A 13,178-nucleotide genomic window follows, 5' to 3' on the forward strand; every position below is an offset into this window, starting at 1 on the left:
CTCTATATTGAATATATAAAACAAGTTAAATTTTGACAGAGTTTCAGTGGACAATTCTATGAATAATAAAACAGTGGTACTAATCGAACTTTCTTTGAGCTATCAAGATATTTCTTGTCATCCCTATTTTAACTTTTGGAAACATTGGCTTCTGTGTAGTTTTGCTCCTGGATTACTAAAATGGCTCAGTCTCCACCCTTGGCTCCTTCCCGGCTATTCCTCTGCCTGTGAGTTTGGCATCTCTTTGAAATCCTATGAGCAATTGGCACTAACGGAAAGAAACCTAGTACAGAATGGAATGTGGACCTCAGCATATTTTGCTTCCTCATTTTTATCTGGGCAGGGTTATGGTATTAACATGTCAGACAAGGGGCCGGCAGGAATCAGTTGAACGTCTGCTCTGTTTTCTTTCCAGAGTGGCTTCACTCCTCTCCACATAGCTGCTCACTATGGAAATATCAACGTAGCCACGTTGCTGTTAAACCGAGCGGCAGCCGTGGACTTCACTGCACGGGTAAGAGTGCCGCGGTCTGATGTGCGCTTCAAGCATTTGAAACGATTCTTAACCCTCCTTCCCCAACATGAGGAGGAGGGCGAGACAGATGACCTCCAAGGGTCCTCCCAGTCAGTGGAAGCTGTGATGTCTACTTATCCTAGTGCGTTTTCTTCCTTGCATACAGGTGTGCCTATTTCCTAGGAGGAAAAGAAAACCAAGATCGGGGTCGGGAGTGGGGGTGGGTGATAAATATCTAAGTGAACGTATAGAAAATGTGATTTAAATAATCATGACTGGAAACTACAAACTGTCCCCCAAGTTGAAATTTCTGAGACTCTAGAAATGGGTCGGATGGCACTTAACAGTGCTCTAGAAATCAGGGTCTTGATCTTCCAGGTGGGAATGAGTTGGAATGTCTGGATAAGGCCCAAACTTTAGAAGCCAAATGATAGAGGCCACCTTTTGCTCTTATCTTCTGTCCCCTATAAACTTTCAGAATGAGTTAACACGATTCTGTAACCTGAGTAAGCTCATAATCATAGGGAAAGGAATTACTGTGTCGTGTGTACTCCTAGACGGCAACTCAGACATCCAGAGTAATATGGCCCTGAGTGTAAACGCTGATCTAGCTCTAGGCCTGATCGTCTGCAACAGCATCATCAGAAGTAGAAACAAAGTAGGAAGCAGAATAGAGAAGTGGCTGGATGTGGGGACTCAGGATTCAGACACCCTGGGTTCCAGTTTTGGATTTAACTTTTCTTTCTGTGTCCATCAGTTTCCTCATTGGTAAGATGAAGTTAATATGGATTATGAAATTAAATAATAAATGGTGATAAAAAACATAATATCGGCACTCCTGCACTGGGTCACTGAGAAATAGGAGTGAGCGTACCCAGAGCACCTAGCGCAGTGCCTGACACACCAGCACCAGCAGCGCTGTAATTCTGCACATAGCATTTGAAGTATTATTTTTGCTAAACACCTCACTTGTTAGGGGAGAAGTGGCAATAGACCCGATAGAGAGAACAGTCATAATACTAGTACTAGCAGTAGTTGTGGCAGCAGTAAAAGTAATACCACCTTTGAAGCAGATGCCAAGCTGAGCATTTTTATCTCATTTATTCTTACATCAAGAAAAGTGTTCCTTATCCTTGTGTTACAGAAGGGGAAACCAAGGCTTAGAGATAAGAAATAGCTGGTCCAGATCACAGAGCTAGCAAATGAGAAAGGGCAAATTTCAGCCCCAAAGCTCTTCACCCCTCCAGTCTTCCGCCTCCCTCCGCGGATGTTAAGGGTTCATTTTTCTTTTCCTTCTTATAATTCATTAGTTCTATAAAAATTAATACGAACTCAGAATGGGCTAATATAAAAGCTATTTCCAGGGACAGAGCGATGTCGGGGCGCGGCCCTGGGAGCTCCGCCTCTGCCAGCGGGACCCGGCACGCTGCCCGGACCGGCGCTCAGGGGGCCCGGGCCGGCTAGAGGCATGGGGGGCCCCGGGGCCCTGCGGCGCAGTACCAGAGGCCTGGCGGGTCACCAGGGAGCCGGATGCCCATGGCTGGCTTGCAGGTGGGACCCCCTGCAGGCTCCCCATTTGGCACAGCTGCTCCACTTCGACCTGGCATGCCACCCACCATGATGGACCCATTCCGAAAACGCCTGCTTGTGCCCCAGGCCCAGCCCCCCCGATGCCTGCCCAGCGCCGGTGGTTAAAGAGGAGGGTGGCGGCAGATAAAGTTCTACCTCAGCGAATTCGGGAGCTTGTCCCAGAGCCTCAGGTGTACATGGATCTCTTGGCTTTTGAGCGGAAGCTGGACCAGACCATTGCTCGAAAGCGGATGGAGATCCAGGAGGCCATCAAAAAGCCTCTGACGCAGAAACGAAAGCTGCGGACCGATATTTCTAATATGTTCGGTCCCAGCAAGGCAGAAGGTGATCGTGCAGGAACCGCAGGGACTCCGGGGGGAAACCCTGCAGGGGACCAGGTGGCTTCCTGGGAACTCCGAGTAGAGGGAAAACTGCTGGATGATCCTAGGAAACAGAAGAGGAAGTTTTCTTCAGTCTTTAAGAGCCTCGTCACTGAGCTGGACAAGGAACTGTACGGGCCTGACAACCCCCTGGTGGAGTGGCACCGGATGCCCACCACCCAGGAGACAGATGGCTTCCAGGTGAAACGGCCTGGAGACCTCAACGTCAAGTGCACCCTCCTGCTCATGCTAGATCATCAGCCTCCCCAGTACAAGTGGGACCCCCGACTGGCGAGGCTGCTGGGGGTGCAAACACAGACGAGGGCTGCCATCATGCAGGCCCTGTGGCTCTACGTCAGATACAACCAGCTGCAGGACCACGAGCGGGAGTACGTCAGCTGCAACCGGTACTTCCGCCAGATCTTCAGTTGTGGCCAACTCCGTTTCTCTGAGATTCCCATGAAGCTAGCCGGGTTGCTGCAGCATCCAGACCCCGTTGTCATCAACCATGTCATTGGCGTGGACCCTAGTGACCAGAAGAAGACAGCCTGTTATGACATTGATGCGGAGGTGGATCAGAGGAGCAATTTTCTGGCCTCTACCACCAATCAGCAGATCGCCTCCCTTGATGTCAAGATCCACGAGACCATTGAGTCCATCAACCAGCTGAAGACCCAGAGGGATTTCATGCTCAGTTTTAGCACTGACGCCCAGGACTTCATCCAGGAATGGCTCCGTTCCCAGCACCGGGACCTCAAGGTCATCACTGATGTGATTGGGAATCCTGAGGAGGAGAGACGAGCTGCTTCCTACCACCAGCCCTGGGCCCAGGAAGCAGTGGGGAGGCACATCTTTGCCAAGGTGCAGCAGCAAAGGCGGGACCTGGAACAGGTGCCGGGAATCCGCCTGACCTAACTGCTCAGGGACCCCTTCCTTTCTTCCCAGCCCTGGAAGGACCACCCTCTGGGGCACAGACATGTAGGATAAGGAGGGGGTGAGGGGTGTCTCCTGTCACCCTCTGCTCCCCAGCTTTAGTTTCGTAAGTGTAGTGAGAGGATTTCTCGTTGCTTAGTCCCCAGAGCCTTACTACTTACACGTCGGCTTTAATTGCATTCACGGCAGAGGCCTCCTGTGCCCCCTGCAGGCAGGCCCAAGTAGGACCTGGGGGCTGTGCTTTGACGTCGCAAAGGCCGCTTTTTTTGCACAGGAGTAAGCTGGGGTTTTTCAGGGAGCCCTACTTGGTGTCTCCTTCCTTATTTTCTTTTCTCAGTCTATGCAAACGGCTCTGGCCGCCGTCATCTCCTGAGAGGCCAGAGGGCTGCCATCCCAGCTCTTGGGCCCAGGGGTAACGCCTCCTAGAGGGAGGGCACGCTAGTTCTCTGGCGGGGCCTGAGGCATGGGTGAGTGTGCTGGGGGAGGGCAGGGGAGCGGTGGGGAGGACTGTTGTTCCCCTTTGCAGCTTGGGAAGGAGAGTGGGCCTAGGGCTTGGCAAGTGCCACTTGTGGCAGGTTTGGAAATTTCCAAATAAATCTTTGTTTATTGGTGGCAAAAAAAAAAAAAAGCTGTTTCCTATCCTGTTGTCATCAGCCTGCTAAAAGCCTTTATCAGTTGAAATGAGGCAGCTCATGTCACTCCAGAGCCATGTTCTTATTGCACTAACAGCATCCTTGGGTTTCAGCAGCATGGCAGACCCGAGGCCTAGTGTGACATTTTGAAGGACAAAGTTAAGTACTTCTTTAAGTCATGTATAAACAGGGCACGCCGATGTGAAAACTGAAGCTCGTGTCTGTAAGATGCATTCTTCTGCTTTTATATCTCTAACTCACAGAAAACCTCATTAAGTCACGTCTTCTAATTAGGACATTTGGAAAATTCATGTCAGGGTAGTGTTTGAAGTTTTGTCTTTGTGCCATTGTTCAGAAATTTCCTGATGCTGCTGAAAATAAGAAGATTGGGGTAATGTTTAAGCAATTTAAGAGGACAAATTGCAGTATTTTCAGACTCCTTCAAGCAATTCCAAAGTATCCATTTACATTAAAACAATGACTATGGTAATTACAAATGATGCTAATTTATTGATTAAAGATCAGTGGACTCTATGGAAGCTAAAAAAACACACACACACACACACAAAAAGTTTCTGAAGAACCTAGGGGCAGGACAGGAATAAAGACGCAGACGTAGAGAATGGACTTGAGAACACAGGGAGGGGAAAGGGTAAGCTGGGATGAAGTGAGAGAGTAGCATTGACATATATACACTACCCAATGTAAAATAGCTAGCTAGTGGGAAGCAGCCGCATAGCACAGGGAGATCAGCTCCGTGCTTTGTGATCACCTAGAGGGGTGGGATAGGGAGGGTGGGAGGGAGACGCAAGAGGGAGGGGATATGGGGATATATGTATAGGTATAGCTGATTCACTTGGTTATAAAGCAGAAATTAACACACCATTGTAAAGCAATTATACTCCAATAAAGATGTTTAAAATAAAAAAGTGGAGACCTCAGACCCACGTTGTTACATTGTTAACCTTGTCTGAATTACCATATGTGATTTAAAAGTCACATTGTGCTTTTGTTTAAAATATGTTAAAATTCAGACTTTTTGCCGATTTGGAAAAGCATTTTCTCCAGACATTCCTAATTAAGGAGGCCTCATAGCATTCTGAACTGAATGCTGCAGTGGAACTTAATCATACTTACTAGGAGGCTTGTACTGTTGCTTACACCCTACAACACATGCTTCCCTCTGTAGTACGTGATGGATGGCTTGCAGTAGGATGTCTGAGCAGAACTGGTCTTCATGAAAAGCTTAATCGGAGGCAACTGCTAGTTGCCTCCAGAAACCCACTGTAGGTTGCAAATCTCCAGTAATTTTATTATGTAACAATCCAGCATTTAGCCTTTTGTATTACAGAGACCTCTCCCTTCCCAACTTGAGTGGGGTCCTTCTAGGTCAGAGTTCTCTCAGGGATGTAGCAGGTGAAAGTGAGATGCCCTAGAACACAGATGGGATCAGATTTTGCCTGGTCAAAACAATAAAGGAAGGATCATTAAGCCTCAGTTGCTAAGAACTAGCTGCAAATCATAACCATAAATCGTATGCTTCAGGAACTGGGTTGAGATAGAGGTATTGATTAGAAAGTTAGAGGTCAAGTTAAAAAATGACAGCAGCAACCTTTGTCTTAGGGGGTCTGTGATTTCTGCTTCCTGGCTGGGACAGATCCTTGAGGAAAGGCGGATACAGTCTTGTAGTTCTTTGTGGGCTGAGGGCGTGACCTCAAGAATAGCTACCTGCTGGTGAAGAGAGCTGGGGGTAGGAGTAGGGATAACCCTTCTGGAATCATTTCCTGCGTGTAGTGCATGTGCAGATACGAGGCAGAGCCAAACGCGGTGTGACTAAAGGGAGAACACAATAGAATGGATTGCTTTCTATGCTTCTTTGTAGTGCTAGCTAATTTAGGCAGCAAGAAAGCAGATCCTAGCCAGTGGTGAATGTATACCCCCGAGCAGCAGTGATGGTAACTGATTTATAGGATACTTACTTGTTCTATTAACACCTTTCCTTAGATTTTTATTATAACGTGAATTTTGATTTTTGTGTTGTAATTTTGCCATGTTTATGTATTGCATAAGATCTCCTGTCTGGCATCTTAAATATTTCCTTTCGGATTATCCAGACCCGTTCATCCTCGAGGGTCCACTTCAGGGAGTTAATAGAATAGCTGCTGAAGACTGCAGCGCAGTGCCAGCATGCTTCATTCTCTGAGTCGTGTCTGCTGAGATGGCCTTGACACCATCTGAATTTATGCGTGACCCTTGCTCTCTTAGCAAATCATCCTAGCTCTCTTGGGGAAGAGAATGTAGCTAAGACACACCAGAGCTGCTCCTGAGTATCATTCCAGTAAGGAGCATTTATGCACTGGAGTAGGTAAAGGCCAAATTATATTATTGGATGCCTGCAAAATGCCTTTCATTGAAGAAGATAGATGAATACTTTGCTGGCTAAGACATTTTTTCATCCAAAATAATGGACCACCTAACTTAATCTGCACTCTTGTCATTAACCTTTCTCTTGTAAATTATTATTTAACTTCCCATTTGGGGAAGATAATTGAATAAAATATCCTTCTATTAGTGTTGGTATGTAGTACTTTTTTGTTTTGATCTCTGAAAGGATTACGGATTTATGTGTTTGAGTGCTATACCTCATTTGTTTCCAAAAGGATTTCAGGAGGTTTACAGATTAAAATATACAAAGTAAGACATGTAAGGATGAAACAGAAAAAGTAAATGCTACCAAGCAACTGGAAAGAACTAGTGAATACAAATGGAGAATAAATTTAGGCTTTAAGGGCTTTGATACATATAGTAGAAAAGGAAGCACGGGTTATATAGTTTTCACTTTTTGACAAAGGAAATCTTAGTTCTCTATAGAGACAGTTTTGTGTGTGTGTGAAATAATTCAAATGTGATTTTTATATCATGTGAATCATTCTATTAAGAGCAGTGAGTTTCCACAGACATAGAGAACAGACTTGTGGTTGCCAGGTGGGAGTGGGGAGGGAGAGGGATGAACTGGGAGTTTGGGGTTAGCAGATGCAAACTATTACATTTAAAATGGAAAAACAACAAGGTCCTACCATATAGCACAGGGAACTATATCCAATCTCCTGGGATAAACCATAATGGAAAAGAATATAAAAAAAGAGTGTATATATGTGTATAACTGAGTCACTTTGCTATACAGCAGAAATTAGCATAACATTGTAAATTAACTATACTTTAATGAAAAAAAAGAAAAAAGAGAACAGTTTCATAGTTGACAGTATCTTTAATAGCTACATTTCAAAAGGTTCAATTCCTACTACCCCATACTGCCTAAATCTCCATCTGTGAAGGCTCCTTGCCCAGGAAGGCTGAGACACTATGGCCCAGGTACTTAGCTATGTGATGTTCTAATTGCGTGTGATAGAACTTGGCATGTGTGCCACAGGTCTGTGACTAGTTAACATGTCCAACTGGACTGCCTTTCTCAAATAGCAGTTGTTTTGAACAAAGCTTTAGCAGGGTGTCGGCCACATTTGGAACTCAATTATGTCATAAGAAAGGCTACTTTATCTAAAGTTCTTAGATAAAGGCTACTTTATCTAAAGTTCTTAGCTAGAGGCTACTTTATCTAAAGTTCTTTTTGTTAAAGTGAGAGCAGTGGTTTTAGACAGTTGAACTCCTAAACCTGTTGATGGAAACATACAAATGTCAGATTTTACGTTCTGCCCAAATAAGAGGTCGACATGGGGTCAGCACATGCATAATCAAAACGAAGTCCGTGGATAAACATTATCTGGAGATTTCCGTTCTCAGTTAAATTCATTGTAGCAAATATTAAAGAACTTCTCCTGTAAGCTAGACCTGGAGGTTCAGGCTCAAGTAAGCCACTGACCTGACGCTACTAATTTGTTGAGGCCCCCAAGTGCTCAACCATACCAAAAAGTCTCTCTTAATTCCCCAAAGCACAACTAAGTCTTGGCTATAGTGCCCAACAAGACTTCTCTAAAAACTTTGGGATTGATGAAGGGAGTTCAGAGCAGAAAGGCAGAGCTTATTACTCAGGCATATAAAGGAATGAAATAGTGCCATTTGCAGAGACATGGATGGACCTAGAGATTGTCATACAGAGTGAAGTAAGTCAGAAAGAGAAAAGCAAATATCATATAATAATCACGTATATGTGGAATCTAGAAAAATGGTACAGATGAACTTATTTGCAAAGCAGAAATAGAGTCACAGACGTAGAGAACAAACTTATGGTTACCGGGGAGAAAGGGGGGGGAGGGATGAAATGGGTGATTGGGATTGACATATATACACTATTATGTATAAAATAGATAACTAATGAGAATCTACTGTATAGCACAGGGAACTCTACTCGGTGCTCTGTGGTGACCTAGATGGAAAGGAAATTTTAAAAAGAGTGGATATATGTATACGTGTAACTGATTCATTTTGCTGTACAGCAGAAACTAACACAACATTGTAAAGCGACTATATGCCAGTAAAAATTAATTTTTTAAAATGAGATTAAAAAAAGAAAAAGGCAGAGCTGAAGGACCTGTTCTGGATAACCCTTTCCCCAAAGTCCATAGGCTATGACCCCTTCCTCAGGAAAGGGCTCCCTTGTGAGCCCCCTGAAGCCACTGTGTTGGAGAGTCTCTCTTACTTCCCTCAGCGAGAACCCCTTTTACCAACACTACGTCTCTTCTGGCCAGAGTCTAAGCCCCTTAACCTAGTCTCTGGTCCCAGAGAGAGGGAGAACCCCTTTTCCTCTACACCTGGGCTCTCTTAATTCAGTAGCCACTAACTACTGAGTACTAACTTTAACTTAAATTAAATGTAACCTTCTATGCCTCATTCCCCAGAACCACATTTTGGGTGCTCAATTTCCACGTGTGGCTAGCAGCCATTGTATTAACACTGTATACGTAACATTTCCATCATCACAGAAAGTTCTTTCGAACAAAGCTGAGACACCATCAGTCTCAGGCCTCCTTCCCTTCAGTGTCATAATTATCTCTAAATGCAACTTTCCCCTCCAAGGAAAGTGATACTTTAAGTAGAAGCAATTTTACTCCTAATAGACTTGCCCCTTTGGGCTCCAGAAGCAGATTGGTACCTTTCCCATTATGTAAGCAGAGACCACCATGACCACCAACAACAATAAAACTGAAATCTTCTCCCAAAGAGGACTAAAAATACTTCTGGCAACTTGAACATAGTAATTTCTCCCCAGTTCATGCCATGGAGAGTTCAGAAATATCAGAAATTGAGGTAGGTCTCAAGAGAGGTCTCCAGTTGCCAGAGATTATGCCACAATTACTTCTGTGAGCCTCTGTTTTTTAATCTGTGTAAAAGATGCTTGTATCCTGTTCCTCAAAGACGCTTTCTCTGACCCCCTAAAATAGGTCGCTCCCCTCCTTGCCCCAGTGTGTGTGCTCATCGTGCCCTGTTCTTCCTCTCCCGTGGTTGGCCTTGAAACTTAATTCTGTGGGAGTGTTTGTCTTGCACACTGTGTTTATTACCTAAGCCCCTTGCAGCCTGAGATGCCTTATTCACCCTCTATCTCCAGCTCCTCACATGGGACATCTTTCCTCACCTGGTAAATATCCTCTTTCCAAATGCTTACCACATTCCTGCCTCTGTGATAATGACTTTAAGATGAACTTCATCTTTTCAGTCCTCCAGTGAAGGACTCAGCCATGGAGAATGTGTCTCTTGCCATTTAGATTTTTTAAGAGAGGTAGGCATTTTATTTCAGAGAACCGTTTCTCCCGGTACTGTGGGAAGGCAGGACCTGTATTTTTGCTGCCTGGCAGCCCTTGATCTGCCTCCATGAGTGGTACCTTTCACATCCTGATGGAGCTGCATTCCATGAAGCCAGAGGGTGATACCATGAAAGCATCCAGGACCTTGCCTGCCGCAGAATAAGTGCTCAGCGGATGCTCATTTTCTTCCTTTCTTCTGTAGGTAAAAATGTGTAGTAATCATGATATAAAATAGTCGTGATTTGAGTATTTAGTAAGTTCCAGCTTCTTTGTTAAGCATTGTGCGTGCATTAGCTGAACAGTCCTATTCAGGCTAAACTAGAGGTGTCGTGAAATATGCCTCACACACCCTGTGCTTCACCTCCCCTGCAGGACTTTGAGTTCCTCAAGGGCAGACCTACGTGTGATTACACATTTTGGGATCCCTGGAGTGTAACCCAGTACCTAGCACTGGGAAGGACTCGATATATATTTGTTGAATTCAAGAGTGAGTCAACAAATAACATCCAGGTCTCCTTATCCACTATTCCTGGGCACCCAGTACCTATTCAAACCTGCTTTCCTCAAGCCCCAGTCCTCTCCCTGGTCTCTCAGAATTTCAGGCTGAGCTTCACTTGGTGTTAGGGACCCACTTCCCAAACTGATGTGAGCTGCATTAAGGGGGATGGGAAATCCATAGGATTCTAATAGAGGGGTATAGGCAAGTGCACCAAACCCGAGTATTGAATGTCAGACACTGAGAGGCAAGTTGATTTGAGCAGCCAAGGGTCTTGTGATTCAGCAGTGTAGTTGACCTTGGAAGACACGCCTAGAACAAAGGGCCAGTCACCAAGGTCTGCTGCCAGGCTTTGTTCAGTTAAGGGTGTTTGAAGCAGAGCCTCCGTTTCTGAGCTATCAAAGCCCAATCAAGGCCACCACCAGCCAGTGCTAGGAAGGACATCAGTCACTTGAACATGGAGAAGAGGTGAGCATCGCTTCAGCAGGAGGGTGACTTTTGTAATGTTTTTATAAGGGTCCAGGGCTTCTGGAGACGCTACTGTAGTTTGTGTGGTGATGCTATTGCAAATACATTTAAAAAAAAATATTTTCCCTGCATTATACAATTTATTTTTTAAATAAAATACAATAAAGCAAAAGAAAGAAAAGAAAAACCGCCCATAAGAGTTCTATTTTGTTAACGTTTAGATGTCTGTCCTTATAAAGCCCAAACGCGCGCGCACACACACACACACACACACACACACACATTCATTTTTATTGATACGTATTTTCAAATATAAAATAAATTATGTTTATCTCCTAGTATAGCTTCAACAGCATTAAAGACATTTTTAATGGGTTATATAAACCTCCTTTGGAATGAAAATGGAGATTTGGGAGCATTTAGCAAAGGAATGTGAGCTATGGAAAAGTCGCAGTGTGGCTACTGCATTAACCATATTCTTGTTGCCATGGTGATATTAACATCTCAGGAAGAACAAAACCAGTAAGTAAGCAGAGGGCAGAGTGGTGGGAGATAGACCTTTTCTAGAGAATTGCTCTATGCATGGCACGCAATCTTGTTCCTGCCTTTTTCATTTAATCCCCTGAATGCCACATCAAAGGAGAATCTCCTATGTAATTTTTTAAAGGAATGTTTTTGTCTTAAACCCATTAGTACATTGGAGCTTATTAACATCCTACCCTGTGGTATGGGATCTGTGTTGTTGTCGTCTGAAGAGCTGAAGTTTCTAAGCTGTAGCAGCCTAGGATGAGGAGGAAAGTCCTCAGATACATGCTGGAGCCCTGGCTCTCATCCTGGCTGTATCATCAGTCACTGATGTGGTCCACGACAAGTCTCTTCATCATGTAGGCTGCATTTTTCTTACTAGCCAGATAGGAGAGAGATCAATCAACCACAAGCCCTTCCCTTCTCCCTGACCACCTTATCTGACAGGGATGGAGGCCTTTCACAGAAGAGAGTAGGTATAGTACAGTGTCAAAGCAAACAGCAAGGCAGTCAGACTGCTGGAGTTCCACACTGGTACTGTGGCTTACTTTGTGTGCTCCTGGGCAAGTTATTCATGCTTCTTCAGCTTTATCATCCATAAAATGGGTCCAACAATAGTACCAAATGCGTAGCATCATTGTGACCGCACGAAATAATCCATATAAATTGCTTAGCACATGGGCCAGGGTCCTAGCCATGATTGTGCTGGTGGTGGTGATTAATGCTTACATCTGGGAGGAGACCCATCAGTGTAAGACACATTCATCTGTCAAGCGTGACACATGTCAAGCAAGTGACATCATGTCAGCTCTCTAGAGTACTTCTGGAGCTAGTCAGAAATGTTGCGTCCCAGAATGTTGGAATTACAGTGTTTGCATTGTGTCTGTCAGCATGAGAAGGTCAGCCTTTACCAAACGATTAATATGACATTGTTTGAGACAGTAAGAACGCCAGTAAAAAAAAAAATCATAGAAATTGGAAGGTACCTATTTCCCTTTGTTTCACCTTTCCTCTTTGAATATATGCCCTGCTTCCTGCAGTGCTGTTCTAGAATTGTTGCCATTAGAACATGTTTAAATGACCTGAATAAATCCTGTTTTGAAATTCTGTGAAATAAAGTTCTATTAAGGTAGGAGTTGGCAGTGCTCGCTCTATTCATTTGCACTTTGAAAGAGAATAATTCATTCGCTGTAGAATTTTCATTTCCTCCTCTGCGCCCCTCCGCTGAACATTCGGACCATTGTTCACACTCCCTGTTGTCAGAAGGTGCGCTTGGATGAGCTCAGATGCACCCTGGTCCCCTCCTGGGCAAAGTAGTTCTTTCATGAGAAAATCTTGCTCTTCTTCCTCTGGTGGTTTGAAGCATATACAGGAAGGGCGAAGGGGCACCTAGAGCGAAGCGTTTAGGACTTTGAAGAACCAAACGTTGCAAAGAGGTGAATTGGGGACACATGTGCGATCCTTTATTGGCTGTCTCACAAATCGAAGCAGTAGGTTCCAAGAAAACAAGTTCAGGTAGGAGATCAGCATGGACTATCATAGTTGAAAAAAAAATTGAAAAGCTAAGCTGTGATGGACATAAAAGGATTAGAGTCAGCTCCAGGAAGTGGAGACTGAGGCCCATTTGCACCAGTGAAGTGAGGCTGGAGATGAATGGCGAGTCCAAGCCTGCGGGAAGGGACTCCCCGAACCCCTGGCTGGGCTGAGGGCACTGGCCTGGATCCTGCAGGTAGAAGGGAGTAATTGCAGTGTTTTTGGTTTGTTTGTTTGTTTTTGAGATAATTGGCATGATACATTGTGTAAGTTTGAGGTATACAGTGTGTTGGTTTGATACATTTGTATATTGCAATATGATTACTACAGTTTTTGTTAGCTAACTCTAACATATATAATTATCATTTCTTT

At 44.5% G+C, this 13,178-nt stretch overlaps 2 protein-coding genes across 10 annotated transcripts in view; both read left to right on the forward strand.

The window, feature by feature from the left end:
• The window catches only part of ANK3 (ankyrin 3), a 685,538-nt gene that overhangs the window by 469,982 nt on the left and 202,378 nt on the right, over positions 1-13,178 (forward strand). For all 9 annotated transcript variants that reach the window (XM_061181623.1, XM_061181653.1, XM_061181663.1 and 6 more), the window contains exon 8: positions 416-514. In XM_061181623.1, the coding sequence (XP_061037606.1) occupies positions 416-514 (99 nt within the window). The remainder of the gene's footprint in view (positions 1-415; positions 515-13,178) is intronic.
• On the forward strand, positions 2,037-3,378 carry LOC133096465 (SWI/SNF-related matrix-associated actin-dependent regulator of chromatin subfamily D member 2-like). The gene is given in 2 exon segments (XM_061198061.1): positions 2,037-2,153; positions 2,156-3,378. Coding segments are annotated over 2 exon segments (1,332 nt in total). The 5' UTR covers positions 2,037-2,044.

Source organism: Eubalaena glacialis, chromosome 1, assembly GCF_028564815.1.
Source record: "Eubalaena glacialis isolate mEubGla1 chromosome 1, mEubGla1.1.hap2.+ XY, whole genome shotgun sequence".
NCBI lineage: Eukaryota > Metazoa > Chordata > Mammalia > Artiodactyla > Balaenidae > Eubalaena > Eubalaena glacialis.